At 40.4% G+C, this 25,000-nt stretch overlaps 1 protein-coding gene and 1 long non-coding RNA gene across 6 annotated transcripts in view; one reads left to right on the top strand and one right to left on the bottom strand.

Moving 5' to 3' along the window:
* The window catches only part of LOC147028687 (uncharacterized), a 170,837-nt gene that overhangs the window by 50,075 nt on the left and 95,762 nt on the right, over positions 1–25,000 (top strand). For 4 of the 5 annotated variants that reach the window (XR_015057668.1, XR_015057669.1, XR_015057667.1 and 1 more), the window contains one exon: positions 1,799–1,898. Coding sequence is in view for 1 of the 5 variants with exons in the window: in XM_085879365.1 (XP_085735491.1) it covers positions 1,799–1,898 (100 nt within the window). In the remaining 4 variants the exon portion in view is untranslated. Of the gene's footprint in view, positions 1–1,798; positions 4,492–25,000 lie in introns of those variants that run through there. The other variant, XR_015057666.1, reaches the window with a different exon arrangement.
* The window catches only part of LOC147028688 (uncharacterized), a 46,612-nt gene continuing 34,816 nt past the window's right edge, over positions 13,205–25,000 (bottom strand). Inside the window, exons 4-5 of the long non-coding RNA XR_015057665.1 lie at positions 15,190–15,367; positions 13,205–13,563 (exon numbers count right to left, since the gene is read on the bottom strand). This is a non-coding gene — a long non-coding RNA (uncharacterized LOC147028688). The remainder of the gene's footprint in view (positions 13,564–15,189; positions 15,368–25,000) is intronic.

The following is a 25,000-nucleotide window of genomic DNA, read 5'->3' as shown; positions in this document are numbered from 1 at the left end:
TGTGATGGAGGTTGTGAAGAGAAACAGGTTGAGATGGTTGGGTCATGTGTTGAGGAAGGATGAAAGTGACTGGGTGAGAGGAGTGTTGGAAATGAGTGTAGTCGGAAGTAGAGGATGGGGAAGACCGAGAAAAACTTGGCTAAATGTGGTGGAAGAGGAAATGTGGGCAAGGGGATTAAGAAGGGGAGATGCAGAAAACAGGGTAAAGTGGAGAAGATTGTCATGGGGCCCGCAAGGCTAACCCCTGCTTTAGCGGAGAAAATGGCCTTTAAATGCTTGTGTGTGTGTGTGTGTGTGTGTGTGTGTGTGTGTGTGTGTGTGTGTGTGTGTGTGTGTGTGTGTGTGTGTGTGTGTGTGTGTGTGTGTGTGTGTGATATGACTTTTCCCAACCCCTACTGAGAAACACATTGTAACACGGAGGTGTTGTTCCACACTTCAAAGCAAGCACTACATCTTTACACCACCGTTGATGAAACTGCATCATTTCCTTCTGTTTCTCATTCAGGGATCTCATCATACTTCAGTATTCATGTGGTGACACCAGTTGTTTTGATGCTTCTGTGGAGAAAATACCTTGTAGTACAGATTGTTGTCGATAATTCTGTCCTGCATATATATCGGGATTTTCTGACTCAATATTTACATCCCTCTCTATAACTGGACCTTCTGCTTGCTGATCTGCGGCTTGTTGTTGTGCTCCAGGTGCCAATTGATCCCAAACATGCTCTGGTGGTCCATTGTCATCAATGTTCTGCAAAGCTCTATTAGTGTAGTGGCAGAGTTCCAGAAAGGGCCCTAAAAATGGAAGTAGCTTGCACAACTTTAGAACAAGACAAAATAGGTATCATTTTGTTCATTTGGATGTCTGCTTAAAGAAAAATGATGTTGTACTCATGAAATCTCCTGCTGACATGGCGTATTAACCCCTTACTTGCGGCATACATGAAAAATTCAAGAAAATTCATGAAAAATTTGTCGCTTGTGTTCGGATTTGCTCTATCCATGTTTAAAAAAAAGTGTTGTTTTAGACCATTTCCTTTTGATTCTTAATATTTTGAAGCCAATTCCATCCAAATGTAGAGTTACAAGGGTAAAAACCCTGCGTTGACCCTTCAGCCCCTATTATGGGAAGCTTTTTTAAAATAGTTTTCATCTTCTGAGATTCCTTGATTTTTTTTTTTTTTTTTTGTTGAAGTTGCCTCCTATAGAATATGATAGATGACCAAGCCTGGGTATAGATGTCACTACCAGCTTTCATTCCTTTGAAAAACAATGAGTTGAAACCATTCATGACTAAACAGTCAACAATGGCAATGAATTGTCTTACAAAGTAGGATTTCCTGTTCTCAAGAACAAAAGGGAGGCAAAGGTAAATCTCTATACAACATTTCAAATGAGGAGAGAGTGGAATGATGTTTTTGAAAAAAGCATGGTTTTGACATACATGTACTTTCACTTTCATTCTATGGTATGCCAATTGAGTCAGAATAACATGCACACTTCAAGACTCTTTGGCTACCGGTACTTAACCCCTTCGGGGCCAAGGCCAGGTTACAAGTTTGCTGATTGTGAATTACCTTTCCCCTTTTCCTTATCTGTTTAAAAACAATACCCATATACTGATAATTTCTGATCACCTCAGTAGAGACATCTGTTGTGAATAGCAGTAACTACATGTTACGGCAACCGCTAATTTATTGATAAATGTACCGCACTGTAAATGTACAAGGAAAAAAAATGTTGGGATGGGACAGCTTCCATACATGGTCTTCAATAGTCCCCCTATTTTATTTTGCAGCTTTTGCACAATGGAGCCTGCTGAGGAACCCCCTGCAAAGAAGAAGAAGAAGAACAATTATGAAGACCGCTGTATCTTCTGTGAGGGTTCTTTGACGAAGGTACGAGGTGATAATCCAGTTGTGGCCAACCCTACAATAGACGGGCTTAAATCAATCATCAGTGCTGCGAACAATCGCCAAGATGATGTTTTCACTCGACTCTCACCCATTGCTGATGACATTCTAAATAAAAACATTAAGATAAGATATCACCAAAAGTGCAGAGCTAACTACAACGCAAAGAGGAACGTTTGTTATGCTCGAAAACGCGCAGCAAGATGACAAGAATGAAATGCTACCTGGTCTACCCAGGCTTAGGCGGTTGGATACTTCAAAGTTTAATGTAAGAACTGATTGCTTCGTCTGTGGGTCATCATATGAGCGGAAGAAGTTGACGGAAATAGCAGTTGGTACTGGTGAATCAACTGGGCGTCATGTTCTAGATGCCGCAATTGAACGAAACGATGAAGAAATCAAGATGCACATGCGAGCATACCCTGACCTCTTTGCAATGGATGCAAAGTACCATCGCTCCTGCTACTCGCATTACATCAGTGACTACAACATCAAAGCTGCAAAATGAAAGATGCAAAACGCTCATGAACAGCCTGATGATAACGTAGCTTTCAATCGTCTTTGTGAGGAGATGGAATCCACTGTCCTGTCGACTACTCAACCAATCATTACAATGTTATCCGCCCTGCATGAACAACTATCTAACATTTCAAATGAACTTGAGAGTGGTAACAGGCCTTCAGTAAGGAACTTAAAAATGAAGCTGATGAATCATTTTGGTGAAAGACTTTCATTCATTTCACAACCTGGGAAATCAGACCTTGTTTGCTCTGGTGACATTAGTATTGGGGATGCACTACGGCAGGTTGTGCAGTTACAAGTGTATGCCAATGAAGTTGGTGAATGTGAACTAGAATCGGTGGCTCAGAGTTCAAAGAATGACACGGTTGTTTTGCACAGGGTTGCTGGTATTATTCGCAATTTGATTTCAGGTCTTACTTTCCAGTCTGAAGGGTATGACCCCAGTGGGAAGACCAACTTGAGTGAAGCTAAATCCTTTGTCCCAAACCCCCTTTATGATTTCATTGCATGGTGTACATCCCAAAGGGATTTTGATGGGGCAGTCACATTTGAATCAGTCGCAGATTTGAGTAAGATTGATTTCAAAGCCCTTGCAATTTGCCATAACTTGATTTCGCTGGGATGTAAGACTGGGACACCTATCACATTCTCCCTGGGACTTAGGATGCACCATGAGCATGAGAGTAAGAACCTTATTGATGACTTGAATTCATCAGGCCATTCAATTAGTTATGATGAGATTCGAAAGTTCCTCACTTCAATTGCAAGGACCAGTTGTCCTCTCAGGTAGGGCTGTATGTTCCAAAGGACCTGTCACCCTTTGAACCTGGTAATGTTCACACCACAGTTGATGCTGCAATAGACAATTTTGATCGAAACGAAGAGACAATAGATGGGAAAAACACAACCCATGCCATGGCGATAGTAGTCTATCAACGGTCATCAGCAAAGGAAGACCAACCATCAATTTTGAAGTCTAACAGGAAATCTCTTGGTGCTGACGCCGGTGAGGAGGATGAAATTCAACGTTACAGCAAGCCTTACAAGAAACCAGAACCCAAAGTGAGGTGGGATCCCAAAGAATCAAATGAGAAGTCCGGGGCTGTGATGAAAGATTTGATTTGGTTAATGGCTCGAGCCAGTGCAGCTGAAGGTGCGAATATTCCCGCATGGGGAGGATTAAATTCCCTAGTTACCACAAGGGTTGTCCCCAGGCTAAATTTAGGTACCTACCATTCATCAATGCTCCACCTTCAGATTACTCTACCATTTATACCAGCCTTCTGAGATTAGTTCACCTGGCTAGTGTACTGGATCAAAACCACATTCTGGTAACGGCAGACATGGCAATCTATAGCAAAGCACAGCAGATCCTTTGGGCAAAACCAGGGCCTTTGGATGGGAGAGTGACCATGAGACTTGGTGTAATGCATCTTACGATGACATTCATTGCTAGCATTGGGAGGTTGTTTGGGGATGGGGGCTTGCACCAGATGTTGACGGCATCCGATGTCTATGCAGATGGAACCACATCATCCATGTTGCAAGGCAAACAATAAAGCAAAGGTCTACGTGGCTTCAGACTTGTTCATGAAGCTATGGCACACAATTTCCTGTCTTCCGCGGAGGAATTTGTGACTAAGAACCGTCTACTGTGGTTTGATGATGGCACTCAGCGTCTCATCAAAGAATTGGACAATGCCTTCAGAGTAACAAATTATGTTAACCCTAACCCTAACAAATTATGCAAGTTGATCTGTTAGTGAATAATGTACTAATCCCATTGTGGTAAAAGGCAAAGCCCTGGAGAGAAAGTGATAAGTTGTCCCAAACCTGACAGTGATTTCCGATCCTGAAAAATGGACGATCTCATATTGTCTTGATAAAGCTTAACATATTTCACGGTACATAAAGAGTTAAATTCACTTGTAATCTTGATTATGTATTATTTGGAACATACAATTCCTGTGTGAAGTACCTGACAACATGCTATGACAAAATTATCGGCTCTGCTGGAGCAGTAAATCAAAGCTGTGTTCAAGTGTTGAGGGTAAAGTGCTGAAATGGGGGGGGGGGGGGGGGGGGGTTAAAGGATTAACATAGTTCGTAGCACAAAAACAGTTGCTCAAGTACATCAGAACAACATATATGTGAGTGTTTTGAGTGTTTCTACCATTCAGTAAGAATAAAAACCGATGCGGGAAATAAATTTCTTATATTTTCCTCTATTTCCATATTTTCAATGTTTCCGGATGCAAGGGGTTAATATGCCATGTCAGCAGGAGATTTCACGAGTACAACATTACTTTTCCTTAAGCAGACATCCTAAGGAACAAAATGATACCTATTTTGTCTTGTTCTAAAGATGTGCAAGGTATGACAAAAATTTGGCCCCTGAACCACTGCACTATATCTATTGCTTCAACATTTGATGTGTACTTGGCTTCATTTTGATGAGCAATTTCTTTCACTTGATTGTAATGAGCAAAGTATGTTTAATGGCCACCTATTATGTCATCATCTTCATTTCTCCATGGGAAGTAGAGCATCATCAGATTTCTATATTTCGATTCCCCTGCCTCTTTCTCACGATGAAACGTATTACAGCCTCTTGTCTACGTTTATGCATTGTACCCATGCCATTTTGTAATTTGATACGTTCACATTTGGACGTACCAATTTCTGCTGTGACATCTGGTTGATGATCAGAACCATGCTGCATATCATCATCACCATAGTCTACTGTGTAGTTAGCAGCAAACTCTGCCAGGCACATATTATTTAGTGATTCAAGTCTTGCTGAATACCTATGTAACAAACTCTTTTGGTACAGGTCTTCACTCTCATCATCTTGATCTTGAAACTGGCTTGAAGGCTTCAGCATAGTTACTCGTTTATCTTTAGGGCTAGTATTTATGAACACAACCTTCCTGGTAGCTTGTTTTAATGGCAAAGACAATAGTCTGTATGCTGATTCCTGCGCCCTGATTTCTCTGTGATTCAGAAATGCAGAACCCAATTTCTTCAACTGACTCTTCACATCTTCTGATTTACACTCCTTTGCAACCTTTTGGAAGAGCTCGCTCATTGCTTTTTCGCTTTTCAGCATATAACTTGTGATGTACATAACGCATGCATATGAGTCAACTATAAATTGCAAATCCATATTTGCCTTCCAGGTCTTCAAAATCTTTGGATTGTAGTTGTTGATCCATTTCTCGCTTGGCAATCTTTTCAAGACGATACTCTTGCCAGTTTTTGTGAGACTTAGTGCTTCCAAATATTCTAACATATTTACAGATGCACTATTCAGTAACTCTTCTATGGATATGTCATCCACTGTCTCATCGCTGTCTAATATGTCTCTCACCCGTCTAAGACTGTCTTCTGTCTGTTTTAGCCTCTGTGCTGCAGACCCTTCATCGTCTAGGATAAAACTGGTGGTCGAGCAATCACAGTCATAGAACTGGGAGCATGAGGGAACCAAAATCTACAAGTGTTCTTTCGTCTGCAAGTGGCTGAGTGTCTGTGTTTTTGAAGAGAAGTAACAAGTTTGGCCAGATCATCATCATCATCGTCTGGCATAGCAGCAGATTGATGCCTATCAATAAAATCAGTCACTTCTTGGTCTGTACTTTGTCCAATCTTTGGCGCATTTTTCACCTATATAATGCAATGAGCATGAGGGGATCCCCGAGCCTGAAATTATAATCAGATGATATAATCTTGTATTTCACCTATTGGATTGTGTTGACCGCAGAGAAATTCTTTGAAGAAGATGTCTATCGGTAGTGGAACTGTCTTGCAACTGTCACTTGATTATTGCGCAGCCAACTTGTTTTCTCCTCATACGACATTCCCTGAATATCTTCGACAGTAAAGTTATGTCCGTATTGCAGTCCAATACTCTGATTTCTGGCCACTGCATATCGGCTGCAGATAGTGTTAGAAACCAAGTTGTCTAACCATAGCCAAAACATCATGCAAAACCCTCTGCCAGTATCCTGGCGAACCTCTGAGATTCTTCAAGAACTTGTATGCGAAGTCTGTTCGCATTATGCCTTTCATGTTTTCTGAGTTCTTTAGTAGTCCTGCAGTTACATTTTGACCACGGAATTTTAATCCTCGAAGTTGTCTCATTGTAATTTGTGATTCGTCTCTAACTTGCTTAGATTCTACAATATACTGCGCAGCTAACAAATATTCAACATCTTTTACAAATCTCCCATCAGCATCCAAAATTCTCTGATTGAAGTATTTTTTTTACAGTAATTGCATTATTGCGTTCTGTAGAGAATCCCCCTGTGCCATATGGATATTTGGCAGGATTTGCAAGTTCTTCAAATCCACTGTCTGTCAGGAATGCAAGTGGACGTTTGTTTTCTCCAGGTGCTACAGTAATTATATCATCCATCTCTGTCTGATTTTCCAACTGAAGGCATGTTTCTAACGGCATTCCTCTCTGCTTAGACAAAACATCAAACGCTTGTTGATCTTCTTGCTCCTCTCTACTCTGTTTCATCGCTATTCTTTGAAGTTGAAACTGTACTCATGGTTTCTTTGTCAGTTATTGCAACAGGACCTGCCACATGATTGATCACTGCTAAGGCCAAAAAAAAAAAAAATGTTGCATTGGCGTAACGGGTCACTGAAAAATATGGTAGGTCGGTCGGGATCTTTTTTTTTTTTTTTTTTTTTTTCCTAATAAATCCCTCCCAAAATCTCCCCCGGCTCGAGTACCACCCTTTTTGTCGGCGGGTTCTGTCCGAAACACTTCCGGGTTTTTGCGATCGCGATCGCAATCAACAAGATACTTGAAAACGATAGCAAAACAACAAAAATAGCAATAAAATAGGGTCGGCAAAATTTTTCGATAGCAAAAAAACCAAAAAAAAAACGTAGGGTCGGCGGAATTTTTAGGGTCGGGCGGGTTACGCCAATGCAACATTTTTTTTTTTTTGGCCTAATCTTTCTAGTGCTACATAATGTAGTTCGCCTTTCTGACCGATATATATTGTTGTGGTTTCTCACCACTCCGGTGTGCGAGCGACCGCTTTTAACTAATCGCAGCCGCGTGCCCACCAGACGTGGTAAACCTAGTCGCAGCTTTCGGATCAATGCCAAAATACAGCTACGGGTGTGTTTTTAATCACACCGTAAATCAGCCAACTATTCTGTCCACGCGCGACAGGGTCCGATCGCTGAATTGTCGATTTACCTAAGTATGCGCGCAGACAGAAATGCCGGGGATTTACACCTCAACGGGACCTGCTTGGAAACAAGCCGCTTAAGCAGCTCGCTCCGTATGCGATTTGCCGAGCAGTGTATATCGCCAAGCCCCGCCGGATCCGATTACTTTATTGGCTATTTAAAAGCCGGCTAATATCCTGAACGCAATACGGCAGCTCAATTGAGGGAAAGGACGCGACAAACAGGTCAACATTCACACAATGACATTTATTTATACACACGTAAACAGTCATACACGTAAGCAATCATGTAGACAATAAAGCAATGCAGGAACAAGCAAGACAAAGAACTACAACCGTTCTATTTATTATGTACACTTATTACAATTCTACTTAAGGACATGGCGCCACAACGTTCATACAAAGAAAAACCCCAGGAAAGAAAAGGGCAAGAACTGGACCTCGTGGGCCTTTAATAGTTCACGGAGCTGTCGAGACCGCAAGGGCTCCGAGAGACCGCGCAGGCTACCTTTCACCCTCGTGGTGACTCGCCGGGCCTTGGTTCGGCGACCCTCGGTGGCCCTACCCGCACTCCGCTGGACTCCACCCGTGCCTTCAACGGCGATCCAGCTGGAGCTTCCTCTCCGGCTCCACCGGCGCCTCCGTCGACCAAGGAGAGAGACCAAGCAGAGGGACTCTCTTTCACCTCGCTGACGGACTCCGCTGCACTCCCAGACTGCAGACGATTGCATCTCGCCTCTGCTCCTAGACTTCTACTCAACTCCACGCCGAACCCAGACCGACCTCTTGGCGTTTCAGCCCGGCCTTTTATCGCCCCGGCGCCTCGCCCCTCCCTTCGCGGCGCGCGGGGGGGGGGGATTCCAGGGGGATTCGGCTCAGCTCTTGGCCAGCTCTTTCGGCCCGATCACGGACATTATGTTTCTTTCGCTCTTCTGAGGGAAAATTCCAACAGAGCTCGGCTGGGGTCAGTTGTTGTTTTCCAACCGTCATTTCTGTTTACCCGTTCTGATGGATATCGGGGCGGGAGTTGTTGAGATGTTGTTGTTGCAGTGTGGTTAGCGCTGTGGTGGGGATGGCGTGGTTGTTGAGATGGCGGTTGTGGTTGGCGCTGTGGTGGGGATGGCATGGTTGTTGAAAGGCGGTTGTGGGTGTTGAAGTAGTGGTTGTTCCAAAATAAAGATAGCAAAAGAATGATGGCTGACTCAAAGATCACAGCCCGGTTACACCAACAATTGCCCGTTAAACATCGGTGGGGAAATCTAATCTGAACACACACTTATCGACATAACTGATCTCTGGGAAACCTGAATGGTGTTCTGTGAATTTCCACAACCGTAACAATATGGTCCCAATTGAATCTACTGCTCTCTGTGGATGAATAGCTGTATATGAATCTGGATTTAATGTGGCAATTATGTTAATTGATATATTCAACATATCTGATACTTCTTGCACTGCAATGTAGTCTGCCCATGCATTACCACTCAAGCAATCCAAATAATACTTCCACATCACCTTCATCCTTTTGTCACGGTCAGGTTCTTTAGCGATTGCTTTTTGACATTTATTCATTTGGGCACAATCAACATCAGCAGTTTTTCCAGCTTTCTTGACTGCGGTTCTTGGATCAATCAAAAATGCAGCATACTTGTCAGATCCTTCTTGTTGCAGATATACTGTTAACTGTTGTTGGAGATCTTCAGCACTTATTGGTCGCATTCCAGCATGTCTCATACCAAGTGATACTGCATGATAGAAACAAGAACCATCAGGAACAACGTCAACAACTTTAAATCCCTTGTCTCCAGCCAATGTGTTAATTTCTTCATTTCCAGACCTTGGTTGCTGTTTTTTTGAACAATTACTTTGCACTTCTATTTCAGCATGCGTTGTGATATCATTTTCTGTTGTTGTTATGACTGCTTCGTCAGTCAGAGCTTGCTACAGCTCTGCATCTTCTTCTGTCCAAACAGTATCCCAGTCATCATTCACTATAATGTCCTGATATTTAGTGTTATTCAACTTCAACCACTGCAGTGCTGCCATAACTTTATGAGGCCGAACATGGTCATACATATGATGGCCTTTGTAGATTAGTTTTCTCTTCAGCTTAAGAGCAACAATTTGTGCATCTTCTGGTAGGCGAGGTAACAGTGTACAAATATGATGCAATTGCGTTGGAACGTTAATAGCTGGCCCCTGTATGCTCTTTTGTCTTCCTTTTGGTCGAGCAACCATTTTCATGAATTGGATTCGTTGACTAATGAGACATATTTCTAGTTGATTTAGGTCTTTCAATTCTTCTGGGACATCGGATAGTCGCAACTTGTTCGACCATGACTGCACCGGAACATTTCCTTTCTTCAAATTTGTCACAGGTGTTACATATCCAGACATCTCCCATACTGATATATTCATTCTGCTTACTGAAGACATCTTTCACTTGCAGCTTAAGGCCCCGTCACACCTTGACGTTGTAGCCAGCGATGGCAACGTATTAAAATTTATGTAAAACGCTGGCTGACGTTGAACTTTTGATGTTTTGTTTTTTTTAAAGATTCGGACGTATTCATAGCGACTTGGTCTTATGTATAACGCATTAGTAATGGACACAGAATGTTTCGTTGTGTTATAGATAACTTATACCAACGAATGCTGAACCTGTTGTCGGCCTACACAACCTATGCCCAACGATAGTCTAACTTAGGCATAGCGCGTTGCACGCATCGCCGACGATGTTGTGACGTAGCCTATTAAAAGGCTGACGCACAACGATTCGAATCATAACTGTCGTAGAAATGGAAGTGTCAACATCGCAGTCACACCTTGGCGATCTTGCCAGCGTATGCCGACCTAAGAAAAATGTGTCTAAAACGTTGGGGCACGTCAAATACGGTATGAGTAAGTTTGGTATACGTGAGTAGAACGCTAAAGTACGCTATCGTACGTCGTAGTAAGTAGAGTATGTCAAGAAATTTTAAACATGTTCAAAATTTTACGACGTACTTGGCGTATGACACACGTTTCGCATGCGATGGGGATAAGTTGTACACACGATATGCGGACGCTTACACACGTCCACAAAGGCTACTTAACAGCTACTCATAAGTCGAAACACGTCGCGGTAATGTCTTTTTTACGCGAAACTTATTTCTAACTTATGTTTGACAAGCTTTGAACCAATTCTTTACGTAGTCCCAACACACATTGACGTATGTAGACGTATTCCAATGACGTCTCCGGTCGACAAAAAAAATAAATGAACGTGTTTCTAACTTACAACTGCCATATAAAGACGTGTTCCCAGCGATTTTGGGAATTGGTATATAAAAATGGTGTTCATAAAAGGGGAACCCAACAGTGTTTTCGAGTCCTTTTTGAGTCGATGTCCATGTCAGCAGTAACGGTATCAGTATCAGTATCAATATTAGTATTAGTAGTAGTTTGTTCATGTTGGCAGTAGTAGGTGAGTGTGAGGGGGAGGGTGTGGGTTATGATGGATCGTCCTTGCGTCCGCGTGTCCACGGGTAGGAGACATCTTTGCACCATTGTTCGAAGTTCTTCGCGGCTAATTTTTTATGGGGCTTTTTCAACAATGAGCTATGGCTTGTTTTTACGATTTATGTCTATTCATAATGGGTTGGACAAATGCACAATGAACTAAAAATGTGCATAGAGCGCTTCGATAACTTATAGATATGGTATACCAACGAATAATTATCATGTAGCCGGCGTTCACAAACTATGCCCAACGATAGCCTAACTTATCCATATCGTGCGGCAGTTTATCTTTGCCGGTGACGTGGGGTTTGCTATTCATAGGCTGCCACTCAACGATTTAAATGGCTGCATCTCCACTATTGAAAGTAGACGCTTGCGCTCAACAATTGGATTTTTTTTGCACTCAACGACTTTTAAACGGTACCACTCAACTATTTTCATTGTTTGCAATGAACGATTTAAATTGCTGTCACTCGCCTTTGTTTTTTGACGCTGGGGTTTGGAAATTTGAAGCGTTTCTTCTGAACGTGTTAAAACGCTCAAACTCGACTATTTTAAATAGACGCTGCCGATGGACAATTGGAATCATAGCAAGCTAGACATCGAAGTGTGAACATCCTCGTCATGCCGAAGAAAAGTTTGAAGAATGCTGCAAATAAGTGTCCTGGCCGTGGCCGTGGACGCTGATGCAAGGACGATCCATTATACTGACGTCTGTGTGGCAACGATCGCGTAACGTGCCAACAACACGTTAATCATAGGTTAGAAATAAGTTTCGGGTACGCTAAACATTACCTCGGCGTGTCTCAACTTGTGATTAACTTACAAGTAGCATGTGTTGACGTCTGTCAACGATCGCAGACCGTGCATACAACTTGTGGCCAGCGTAGCGGAACGTGTGAGTCATATGCCGGCATACATCATGAAATTTCAAGCATGCAAAAATTTGAGGACAACCGAAAAGTACAACGTTTAAAGCCAGTGTACAACGACGTATGGCAGTGTTTTTCACCGTGCTCTCAATGTTATCAAAACTTACCCATAACGTATTCAATGTGTGCCAGCGTTTTAGAAAAAAATTTCAAAAATCGGCATACGTTGGCGAAAACGTCAAGGTGTGACTGGGCCTTTCGTTAGACGAGTATATTTAGAAATAACACACTTTGCAACTGATGCTCTGAACAGGAGACTGTGACAGACAGTGCAAACAAACACTGACCCATGCTGTATTTTATCTTGAAACATTTTACAAACATCTTCGAAATCTACATTTGCTGATCTATTCTGTCGTATGGCTTTCTGTCTGTTTCTTGAACTTTCTCTTCGCTTTTCACTTTGTCCTTGAGACTCAACTGCCCTGGCTTGTGCCACGTTTGCTCTAGATCTATCTCTTCTAGTTTGGGTCTATCTGCTGTCTCCACAGCCCTGGCTTGTCTCACTTTTACTCTAACACTTTCTCTTCTTTTATGTGTCTGTTCTTCAATCTCTACAGCCCTGGCTTGTGTCACGTTTGCTCCAGATCTATCTCTTCTAGTTTGGGTCTGTTCTGTTATCTCTGTATTTCTAGCCTTTTCCACTCTTTCTCAAGATCTATCTCTTCTATTTTGGGTATGTTCTGTTGTCTCTGTATTTCTAACTTTTTCCACTCTTACTCTATCTCTATCTCTTCTAGTTTGGCTCTGTTCTACGGTCTCTTCTAATCTGGCTTGTTTAACTCTCAAACGATCTCGTTCTTGTCTAATTTTTGTATCTGCATCAGTCTTTTTCTCGTTTCATTGCAAGTAACTCACGTGATTGATTTTGACGCTGTCGAGCACTTCTTGAATGTCAACATGGCATTCGTAAATCTGGTATTCACCTTCATGAATCTTCATCAGCAAATGTATGTTTATATTAATGTTTTCCGCTGTTCTAAAGTACTGTATTGTTGACTGTTTTTTTTTATCAATCAAAAATTGCCATTATCGGCAATTTTTAGCACATACAATCATTATTCTGACGTTTGACGACGTTTAACGAAAGTTTTAAAACTTGTTATTGCTGACGTTACATAAATTATCATCTGACCAATCATAATATCACGTTTATGTACGTATTGCTGATGTTGCATATTATATGTACATACGCATTACTGATGTTAGCTGAGTTTGCAATTTATAAAAAAAAACGTATGAACAATGAAAAATTTAATACGTTGACACATGTAATTCTCAGTTGATAAAAAAATGTCAATTTTAGAATACTTCAATGTTTGTGAAAAATACAATATATGAAACGATTTATTGAAACCAAAATGGCAACTCCAACTCCTTCAGACATTTCAGCGACACTTCCAGGCACTCCACAGCCACCTCCGCATGCAAAAATGTTTGTTTGCTTGAGAAATGTGAAAGCTCAACTGGAAGACATTGAACGCTCTGTGGCACAAACATTAGGTTATTTCTGTGCCGGACTACAAAATGATATTACAAAAATCTGACTTCATTTCTAGATAAAGTCAGAAGACTTCAGATGTCAGTTAGAGTTTGATGCTATCAAACATGATGTTGCATATTTATTGTTGATGCCATTGTCACCATTAAACGATTTATCATTGTAAGAAACAAAACAAGATCTAAATTTTTATTGTTTATTTCAATAATTCTTTCAACAAAATTAACTTTTTTTTCGATATATAATTATAATATCTGTCCTTAAATAAAACAACATTTTATATGTCTAAATAAACAGTTATTAAAAATCACATAAATCAAGTGATAATTGCAATATTAAATCATTGTCTATACCAACTGCAGAATCACAAGTCTGGTCTTTATGTAGAACATGATGCTTCGGTGTGGAAAGAATATTACGCTTTTGCAGCAATCACTTCGAATCGCGGCGTAGGATACACGGACTTCTTATAATAACCTGGACCAGCAATGCCATCTACTCGCAGCAGTGAGAACTGAAGTCACCGGAAATGGCTCGGTGGCCATGTTGCGTTGCCACTCGCTAGTTGCACGCAATTCAAAAAATCTGTAGATGCATTAAGAGTTTTAACTATTTTGCCAGTATTTTGAACCGGTAAACGTAAAAATGCCACAGTGCGTGGCGTTGGGATGCAATAATAAGTCTGGGAAGAGCTCTACACACACTTTTCATCAGTAAGAATGTGATTATTGATGCTTTTTTTTCTTTTTCAATCTTTAATCTATTTTTAGAGTATTATTTTAAGAAGAAGACAATTTAAACACTAAACGCCAGTATAACAATCTAAATGATGGCAAAGTACAGTCGATAATTTGAAAGAAAATGTAAAAAAACGATATTATCCAGGAATACGCCGGAAATTAGTTTTCCAGGCATCTAGAATTCAATTTTTTTCCGGAGATTCATTCCCCCCATCGACCGCCGTGGCTGCGTAAATAGTTGGGCGGGTAGCTCACAATATTTGTCCATTTGGGGGCACAGGCCCTCCCTATCCTGAGGGTCCTGGCTCCACGGTCCACCGAACCCGATGTTACCCCCAAAATCATTTTGCTTCCTACGCGCCTTAGGGTTTGGGGGTCGTATCTATCTTGATATCAGAAAACTACCTCCACTGATGCCAATTGTAGTACCCATCCTTGCATCCCTTCAAATGCCAATAATCGAAAACGTCATTCGGATCTTTTTTCTCCAGATTACCTAAGGATGAAAAGTTGTGCAGAGAAGGGAACACTTTACACCAACACCCGGTGTGACATTACTTTGTCGTGAACACTTCCTGAACTCGATATTCCACCATTTAACAAACTTTCTGTGTTCCTGGAGTCAGTTGTAACCTATATTGAAGGATATGTGGTTAGGATGGTTAAGCGGACACTCAATGTCAAGATTGCTTGCTGGCTCTCACGCAGAATGATAATGTCAATTTACCTGCCTATAGGTTGATTGCTGTTAAAACAAGGGGTGGCCTTACCATTCCATCATCAAGCGTTGTTCAAGTATGTGAAGCCACTGAGAAATGTGTTAAGAGAATGCTAGCGGTGACAAATGGCAAGATTCCTCGTGATAGTTACCTGAAATCTGCAATCTCTGCATCAGTGTTGGCAGAAGTAGGATCGAGTGCATTTGACTCGCTTAGTGATCACATATTTGAGACGGAGGCAGACTGTAATCATGTATTTTCTCTCATACAGCACATCTGTGAGTGCTATACAAAGATTCGTCTCCACCATGTTGTTCGAACCATGAACACTGGATTGAAAGATAAACCCATCAGGAAAAAATTCAGCAAACTGATCCTATTTGCACATCAATAGTTTACTAACCATTTGCATTGAAGTGTTTCTCCTAGGTTTTGACATATCTTATGTTTCAACCTACTGCGATTTTAATAGTTGATCGTCATCTTCTATAGGTCAATGCATATTAAACCAGTCTCATTAGTGTGTAGATTATAGATCATGTTTATTAAGGTTGTCCAATGTCTGTTCAATGTTTTCATGATTGATCAATATATTATAGGCCATACAGGGTAGCTTTAAGCTACTCACATACGGGGTCGCTTTAAGCTACCCACAATGGCCTATAATATATTGATCAGTCATGAAAACATTAATGAGACTGGTACTGGTTCAATATGCTTCAACCTACTACAGAAAGCTACCCTTTATAATATACACATATTAATAGGAGGCCATAGGTTGGTCTGTAGATTATAGATCATATTTATTAAGGTTGTCCGATGTCTGTTCAATGTTTTGATGATTGGTCAATATATTATTAATTATAGGCCATAAGGCCTATTATTATAGGGGGTAGCTGAAAGCTACCGCCTTATGGCCTATAATAATACAAATATTATAGGCCATAGGGGGTTAGCTATACACATTACATTTATTATCATCAGATCATATGACATATGGTAAGCCTGGTGTTGGCGCAGTGGTTAGGGCAGCGGCTTGGGATCCAAAAGGTTCCGAGTTCAAGCCCCGTTGGGCCACTGAATTAATACACCAGGGGGTTGACTCAGCCTGTCATCCTTCCGAGGTCGGTGAAATGAGTACCAGTATACTGGGCCGGTGTATACCCCGGTTAAAATAGGTGTACCATATCCCTGTGTCGTAAGAGGCGACCAGGGTTGCGTCAGGAAGGGCATCCGGCGTAAAACATGTGCCAAATCACTATGCGGATCATACGGATGATCCGCTGTGGCGACCCCGAACGGGAGCAGCCGAAAGAAGAAGAAGAAGAGATCATATGACATATGATATGATAATCATTCATGAGAATTGTGACACCTCGTACTCACTCACCTTATTGATTCGTGCTGCAGAGCTTATATTAGCTTGGTAGTGATAATGGGCGGCGGAGACTGTTGTTAGTGAAATGAAAATCCTGTTCTTCTTATTAAGCTGTACAAAAATGTTGTTTCCAGCGAGAAATTCGGCACAGATTAATATATTCAATTCAGCCAAATGTTTCTCATATGTTTTTGTTTTGTACACTTTCCCGCAGGTTTTACAAATAAATAATTTACCTATATGCTTCCTTTTGTGACGACTAAAAGTGCAAGCAGACTTCAGTGATTTTCCACAAATTTTACAAATAAACTTTTTCAAAATTTTCAAAAATCCTTACACGTAATAATAAATGGTTTTGTAGTACTATACGTTGTGTATCTGTAGCTTTTGTGTATTTATATATTCTCCAACTGTTGTTATCTTCCTATTCCATATTTTATTTTTTTTGGATAAGGGTAATTCTCATACTGACATATAAAATGCCAGTCTGAGAGTCCCAAGCTGTCACGTTTAAGCACAGCTCTAAATGTAATTTATTATTTTCCCTTCATTTCGTCTTTATACGTATATTATGTGTTGTATTTCTTCGTCTTCTTGAATTATTGGTCATGTGTATTTCTTCTCAAGTTGGTTGTATATGGACGTGCATATGGTTTCTTTGCACATAACTTCTTTAAGATCTTTGGGATGATTGTTGCTCTTCGTATAATAAACGCTGCTTGTTCTCTTGCAGGTAAATCATGTTGCTGTGGTAATAGGGCTTCTTTTATATCTCTTCGTATATTGGGATGATCTCGACCCGTGCTTCTCAACAGGTGGGCCTGGTCGGCAAAAAAGCCAAGGTCGGCAAAAAAGAAAAGAAAAGAAGAAGTATATAAAAAAAGGGTCTGATCTTACAGTGTAAGACTTGCACGACACAGCTGTAATTCAGCTAGGTCTGTTTGTACTTCCGTCTTTCCAAAACCGTCTAGCGAGCGCGCGCGCGAGAGAGAGATAAATTGAGTTATTTTGTGCTTACATACGTCATGTTTATGCAGTGGTGGTTTAGGCGCGTTCGATCTACATTTGACTGTGATGTGAACGTACTATAACCGTGTGTATGTGTGTATTGTGCACGTGCACATATATGCGATGTGTGTGTATGCATGTACGTGCCTTGTACTTAGTTCTTGCGTTCACGAACTTGAAATTTTTGTAAACTTTTCAACTTTCGCCGATAATTTCTTGAACTGAAAATGGATCGATCTTTGAAACGAAAGTGTGATGGAGAAGACAAATCTGCTACGTAAAAATCTTGAAAGGTTGTGGTGAGGAAATATGACCCCGATTACATTAAAATGGATTCACGATGGCAGGCAGTGATGTTGAGCCAAAAGCACAGTGTGTTGAATGTGCTGAAATCCTGTAAAACGAGGCGCTTAAACCGTCAAAGCTTCAGAGACACTTAAACACAAGACACCCGAATAGTACAGGTAAGCCAAAGGAATATTTTGAGAGGAAAAGGGCTGGACTTCAGGCACAGCAGAAAGTGATTACAACATTTACAACTCAGTCAAAATCAGCATTGAAAGCCAGCTACATGGTTGCTGCTCGTGTTGCTCGTAGCAAGAAAGCTTTCACAATCGCGGAGGAGATTATTTTACCCAGTGCTGTTGATATGTGTCGAGAAATTCTTGGAGAGGCAGCTGCAACCAAACTTCAGTCCGTATCACTCTCTAATGATACTGTGATGAGAAGAATTGTTGAAATGAGTGATGACATTGAATGCCAACTGGTGGAAAAAATAAAGGTCAGTCCTTATTTTTCCATTCAATTGGATGAATCTACTGACACTAGCAATAATGTTTTATTACTTATTTTCGTGAGGTACTGTGGGGACAGTGATGTTCATGAGGATCTACTGTTTTGCAAAGACCTTCCCACAAAACAGCTGCAGATGATGTAATGCTCTGCCTTGACAAATACTTCACTGACAAGAGTATTGATTGGAGGAACTGCGTAGGGGTGTGCACAGATGGTGCTGCATCAATTACAGGAGTCCATTGTGGTGTTGTAAAACAGATCCAACAGAGGGTGCCAGATGCCAAGAAGACCCACTGCTTCTTACATAGAGAAAATCTGGCAACAAAGCAGATGTCACCAGAACTGAATGAAGTCATTAATGTAGCTGTTAAAACTGTGAACTTCATCAAGAAGAGTGCACTCAACTCGAGGTGTTTTGCTGCACTGTGTGAAAGACTTCATTCTGATCACTTGCAGCTTCTGTACCAGTGAGGTGAGGTGGCTTTCAAGAGGACGTATGCTTAATCGCCTCTTTGAACTGAGACATGAAGTCCACATGTACCTTGAAGAGAAACGCTCACCACTTGCTGATCATTACAGTACTGATAACTTTTGTGCCAAATTGGCTTACCTGTCAGATGTGTTTGACCAGTTAAATCAGCTCAACATATCAATGCAAGGTAGGAACAGTTCAGTGTTCTTGGTTGCTGACAAAATTGAAGGCTTCAAGAAAAAGCTTGTTCTTTGGAACAGAAAAGTGAAGGATGGACGACTCGACATGTTTCCACTTCTGAGTGAAACTTTGGAATCCACTCATCATACAGATATATCTGGGCTCATAGTCCAGCATTTGACTGAGTTATCACAAAAGTTTGCAGACTACTTTCCAGAGGACCCAAGGCAAGGAAACCTTTGGATTTTGAACCCTTTCTCAGTAGATCCTGCTTCAGAAGATGTGGCCTTGTCCATTGTACTTGAAAATGAACTGATGGAACTTTTTGCAGACAGTAGTCTGAAGCTTCAGCATGCACAAGTTGACCTTCCTTCATTCTGGATATTGGCAAGCAGTGAATACACTTCTTTGTTAAAGCGTGCCATCAGATTTCTTTTACCATTCACCACAACCTATCTCTGTGAATCGGGCTTCTCGACTGTAACTGTGACAAAATCAAAAGCACGAAATAGTCTGAAAAACAGACACTCTGAATGCCACTTAGTGTGTGAGCCTGTCCCCCATCAAACCACGACTTGACCATCTTATTTCCAAGAAGCAAGCTCAAGTGTCTCATTAAAGGTAAGGATAATGATTTGTTTTGGCATTAAGTTTTATTGCCATTTTTCTCATTACGATTCTGTATGATGGGCCTCGAAAATTTCCTCAGAGTCAGAGTGGGCATCGAGTTGAAAAAGGTTGAGAAGCACTGCTCGAGACATTCTATCAGATAATGTGTTGGGCTGTATTTTCCATCACATCTAAGGCAACCTAGTTTCACATTTTCCATCATAGCTTCTGGTATACAGGTTGAACCTCATTTTTCTTAGCTGAGTATCTATGAGTCTGTGCTCTATGAGTTTGTTGTCCTCCACACTTGTTTTGAGATACCACGCTATTGTTTCTTTTGTCTTTATCTGTTCTATTTGTTTGTTGACAAGTTCATTGCTGTGATTTCCTAGGAGTTGTTTGTAACTTCCCATAGTTTGCTCACAGTGTTGTACATTCTGTAGATCTGCCGCTTCAGCCGCCATCTTGTCTGCCAGTTCGTTCCCTATTATTCCGACGTGGCTTGGCACCCAGTGGAAAGTAATGCTTCTGTTTTCTTCTGATAATTTGTTTGATATCTGCAGAATTTCATTTGAGGCTTCTGGATATTCTGTATTCCTTATGTTTTGAAGGGTCTGTAGCGCCGCCATGGAATCTGTATGAATGACTAGATGTTGGTCGACTTTTTCATTTGTTTGAAACTAATCTATAGCTTCTTTGATGGCCATGAGTTCTGCCAGTGTTATAGGTGTGTTATCTGGGAGTCTTCCAGAGTCTATGGTTTCCTTCTCTGTGACAACTGCCCATGAGGTAATTCCGTTTTTCTTTCTAGTGGCGTCAGTATACAGTAATCCCCCGTTTCTCGCGGGGGTTACGTTCCAAACCTCCCCGCGCTAAGTGAAAATCCGCGATGAATGGACGCCTCCCCAAAAAATCGATTCGTCTGGTCTGGTCGGTTTGGGAGTGATTGGGTTTGAGGTGCCTGAGATCTACTAGTCTGGTCTGGTCGGTTTGGCAGTGATTGGGTTTGAGGTGCCGGAGATCGACTTGTCTGGTCTGGTCGGTTTGGCAGTGATTGGGTTTGAGGTGCCGGAGATCGACTAGTCTGGTCTGGCCGGTTTTGAGGTGCTGGGTACGAGCAGTGCTCATCCAACAGCGGCAAACCTTTTTCCTTCCTGAAGCATATATCGAGCACCTTCACCTTAACCTTCTCCTGGAGCGTCCCAGGACCTTCCTCTGGCGCTTCGGTTCCTTGCCAGAAGCCTTCGAAGGTGCAGGGCGTTTGGGCGGCATTGTTGGGCTTGGAGAAAAGACGTAGAAAATATTCGAAGTTCACAAGCGAAACTTTGTCTCGTGCGTTGTGTGACTGGTCGAGCACCACGCGTTATAATTTATTGCTTAAATAATTTATATTTTATATATATTATTACCTGGGGAATCCGCAGAAAAAAATTAGTTGCGTTCCAAGGGAAAACCCGCGATGAACCGGGGGTGCGATAGGTGAACCGTGATGAAGCGGGGGTTGACTGTATACATGTTTTGTTCCAGGACACTTCAGCTGTTCAATTCTTTTGTTGGCTTCTGTTGCAGCTGTTTCTGGTGATGTTTTCTTGTTTACATCATTAGTAATGAGTGTTTAACTCTTTATATTCCCATGGCGCAGTTAATTCAATCGCTGCTTGGCTCAGCTTTGGGATCTTGTATTCATTTTGTATTCTTGCCATGGCAATTGTCCAGGTTATTGCTGGAAAGACTTCTGGGTCTTTGACTAAGTCTCTTTCAATACTTTTGACTGCTTCCATTGTATTCTCTTTAGTGGCTTTTCTTACTATATATTTAGCCGCTTCTTCTTTTATTAGGATTGATGCTGGCAGTATATTTGCTTCTTTGAAAACCAATAAAGATCTTGCTTCTCTTGGTAGTTCCAAGGCTATCTTTAGCGCTGTCTTCTGAATGATCCATCTATCTATATTGAACGTTTATTATCCCTTTTTGATGACCTTGATAATGGTGTTTACTAATTATACGATTTGACGACGTTTCTTGAAACGTATCACTGACGTTAGCTAAGTTCGCATTTTCATTCATACCATGTTTTAAGTACGTCTTCCTCATAGTGCTTATTATATGTAACCAATCATAATGTTTATTGTTTTGTTTGCCTTTTCAATTATTCTGTTTATGCACCTGTCTCTGTAATTCACTGTGTATGCACATTCTAGTGATTACCAATGAGAACAATGAACGTCCATTACATTCACAAATCGAATTATTGATAATTCTTCAACTTTATTGCAAGGATTTTTTCTGTGTTCATTGTAACTGAAATGTATCAGCTAGAGCACCATCCAGTGTGATCATTTATCAAACTCCATGTAAAGTATTCTCATAGTGTATTTGCAACCTTATGAAGTATATGTTATAGTTAGGTCATCTCTTCGAGCATGACCTAATAATATGGGTGTAGATGTCCTTCGATCTGTCCGTCATTCCGTTGCGAAAATGACGATTTTAAAATTCTATCTCCTCCGCCATTTCTCAAGCGATCTTGAATTTGATTGTGGCATATGAATCTATGGGACAATATCTAAATTTTGTTCAGGCCGGATTTTCGATATTCGCTTTCGTTTTCGTGTCACGTGACTTCAAATTTGGCAAAAAATGCGAAAATTGCGAATTTCAAAATCTATCTCCTCCTACATTTCTCAAGCAATCTTGAATTTTATTGTGGCACATGAATCTATGGGACAATACCTAAATTTTGTCAGGCTGGATTTTCGATATTCGCTTTCGTTTTCGCGTCACGTGACTTCAAAGTTTGCAAAAACTGCCCTACCTTCAGGAGGCTATATATTTTCTCGCAGAGATGACCGTCACTCCCGCACGGGGGTAATTTTTTTCATTTGTCTTTTTTGTACAATATTTTGGTATAGGCACACATATGGTGTCCCTCATTCTGACACCTAGCGACTGGTGTCATAAACAATGCGAACTCGGCTAACGTCAGTGATACGTTTTAATGATAACATCATAACGCAACTCGTCATGTTTCGTTTTTCGCGATGTGCAACACACCATAATTATCCTTCATAATAAATGGCATTTTAAAATGATATTTTTTCTTAAGCATTCCTTCAAGTTGATCGATATAATGATGTTCACCACGTTTCACTTCTGCTCTTCCATATCTCTATCTCTAAATATATATATATATATATATATATATATATATATATATATATATATATATATATATATATATATATATATATATATATATATATATATATATATATATATCAATACTATTCAAAAGAGGCTTGGACAAATCCATTTGCCCACATGGTATTATCAAAGACTCTATTTGGGAGATTTTTTTAAGATGAATAAAATGTAAAAAAAAAAAAACATTTGTTTGTCTTATTGTATGATGTAGTCTGATGTTTATTATCAAGTGCACCACACACTATTTAAACCACGGGTACTTGAAGCTTGTAAATTATGTTAATTTCATGTATTATAACACATGTTTGATAGGTGTGGGTAGATGGATAATAAATATTAATTCCACAGGCCATATCTACACTCTACAGACATACGCGGCCAGCTCTAGACTAACATAATTTACAAGTTTCAAGTACCCGTGATTTAAACAAGTTATCACATTCAAGCATTATGATGTCATCGGTCAAATTACATATTTTCCATTATAAATCAAAAAATATTAGGAATATGTGTGTTTACTATGGAAGACATATATCAAGTCCTTTATTGGCTTTCATTTGACACCATGACCTTTGACCTTACGTGGCCTTGAAAGGTCAAAATCATTTTACCATCATAACTTCGTCAAAAATGGTTTAATTGACTTCAAACTAAGACTAAAATATTCCTTATTCTATCCCTTATAATTAACATTCAGGTTAAGGATGTATCAAATTTAAATTTGATCCCCAAAATAACTTTATGCCTTAAATGGGTGGGATTTGTTGTGCCTGGCACCACTTGTTTTGTAAATGTTTCTGATGGCTTGGATTTTGTTGAGGTAGGAATTGTATCATTATACTTATCTACAATGTCCTAAATTAAAGATAACCGTTGTTGAGAACTGAGTTGAGTGAATTTTTTTATATAGTCTCTCTTATAAAGTGCGATTAAAATGCTCAATGACAACCGCTTGTCCTTCATTAAAGGTGCTGTATCATGTAATATCATTATCTTTAAAAAAATTCATAAATGTTTTGTTGTCGAACTCTGTTCCCTTATCACTCCACAATTTTTTTTAGGTTTTCTCTTGCTTTTATTAAATATCTGTTGGAAGACTAATATAAGAGTATTACCTATTTTGTTTTTCAAAGGAACAACCCACACACATCTACTCCTCAAATCAATAACGGTTAAAGCATACTTGTGCCCCTCATAATTATTGAGTTCAATCAAGTCAGCGCACCAGATAGAATCAACTTCTTTGGAATAAACCTTCCTTCTTTTAAACTTTGTGAACTTTAAACTTAAATTGGTTTATGAAATTCATCATCTAATTGCTCTTCAATCTTAACGACATCATCAGAGCTTAATTGTTTTTTGATAATCAAGTCCAAGTCTCAATTTAGCACTTATCATCTTCTTCATGATGAACCTATCAACCTTTTCTCTCAAGGTTGGATTTTGTATCAGACCTATTATGCAACATTTCTCAATCTTTGTGTTTTTCTTCCAACGTCGTGCTATTTCCATAATCAATATCGTGCTTCATACACATTTCACCAACCCTATTTAGAGGTTTAGACCAAGGTTTAGGATTGTTAGCCTAATCTGATCTTTTATCCAAGTTTGTTCCTGGATCACAGAAAGAATACCCTAGTCGATGTAATTGCCCTGGTATTCCAGTTGTTGTAAATTTACTCCCCAATAAAAACTTTTGTCTGTCTCCCTCACATAAGCCTGGTGTTGGCTTAGTGGTTAGGATGGTGGCTTGGGTTCCCAGCGTCCTGAGTTCAAGCCCCGTTGGCTGCTGAATTAACACCAGGGGGTTTGACTCAGCCTGTCATCCTTCCAAGGTCGGCGAAATGAGTGCCAGTGTACTGGTCCCGGTGTATGCCCCGGTTCGAATAGGTGTACCATATCCCTGTGTGTCGTAAGAGGCGACCAGGGTTGGCGTCAGGAAGGGCATCCGGCCATAAAACATTGCCTCAAGAAAAAGCCAAACCCCTGCACAGCAGGGGAAAATGGCTGTAAAAATGGTCATTTTTTTTTTGTTGTTTTTTGTCATGTAAAAACGAGGTTTTTTTTTTTGTCATGTAAAAACGAGAGGTCATCCCTCTCCCTCACGTTTTTGTTTGGAGATCAATTTACGATTTTTAGAGTCACACACCAAGCATCCCTCTTTGTATAACCCTATTATTTTTACTTTTAACAAACGAGATAGTTTTAGTATTGGTTTTCTTTTTACATTTGAGACAACTCTTTTATGAGAAAAATTCCGACAGAGTGTGAAAACCTTTTTAGTTTCCAGCATGTACATTTTTTTAAACAAAGAAT

The sequence above is a fragment of the Eptatretus burgeri genome, chromosome 4 (genome assembly GCF_056783735.1).
Source record: "Eptatretus burgeri isolate ZD-2024b chromosome 4, Ebu_testis_v1, whole genome shotgun sequence".
Taxonomy (NCBI): Eukaryota; Metazoa; Chordata; class Myxini; order Myxiniformes; family Myxinidae; genus Eptatretus; species Eptatretus burgeri.
Note: the sequence above shows the minus strand (reverse complement) of the source record. Positions and strands in the feature narration are given on the sequence as shown.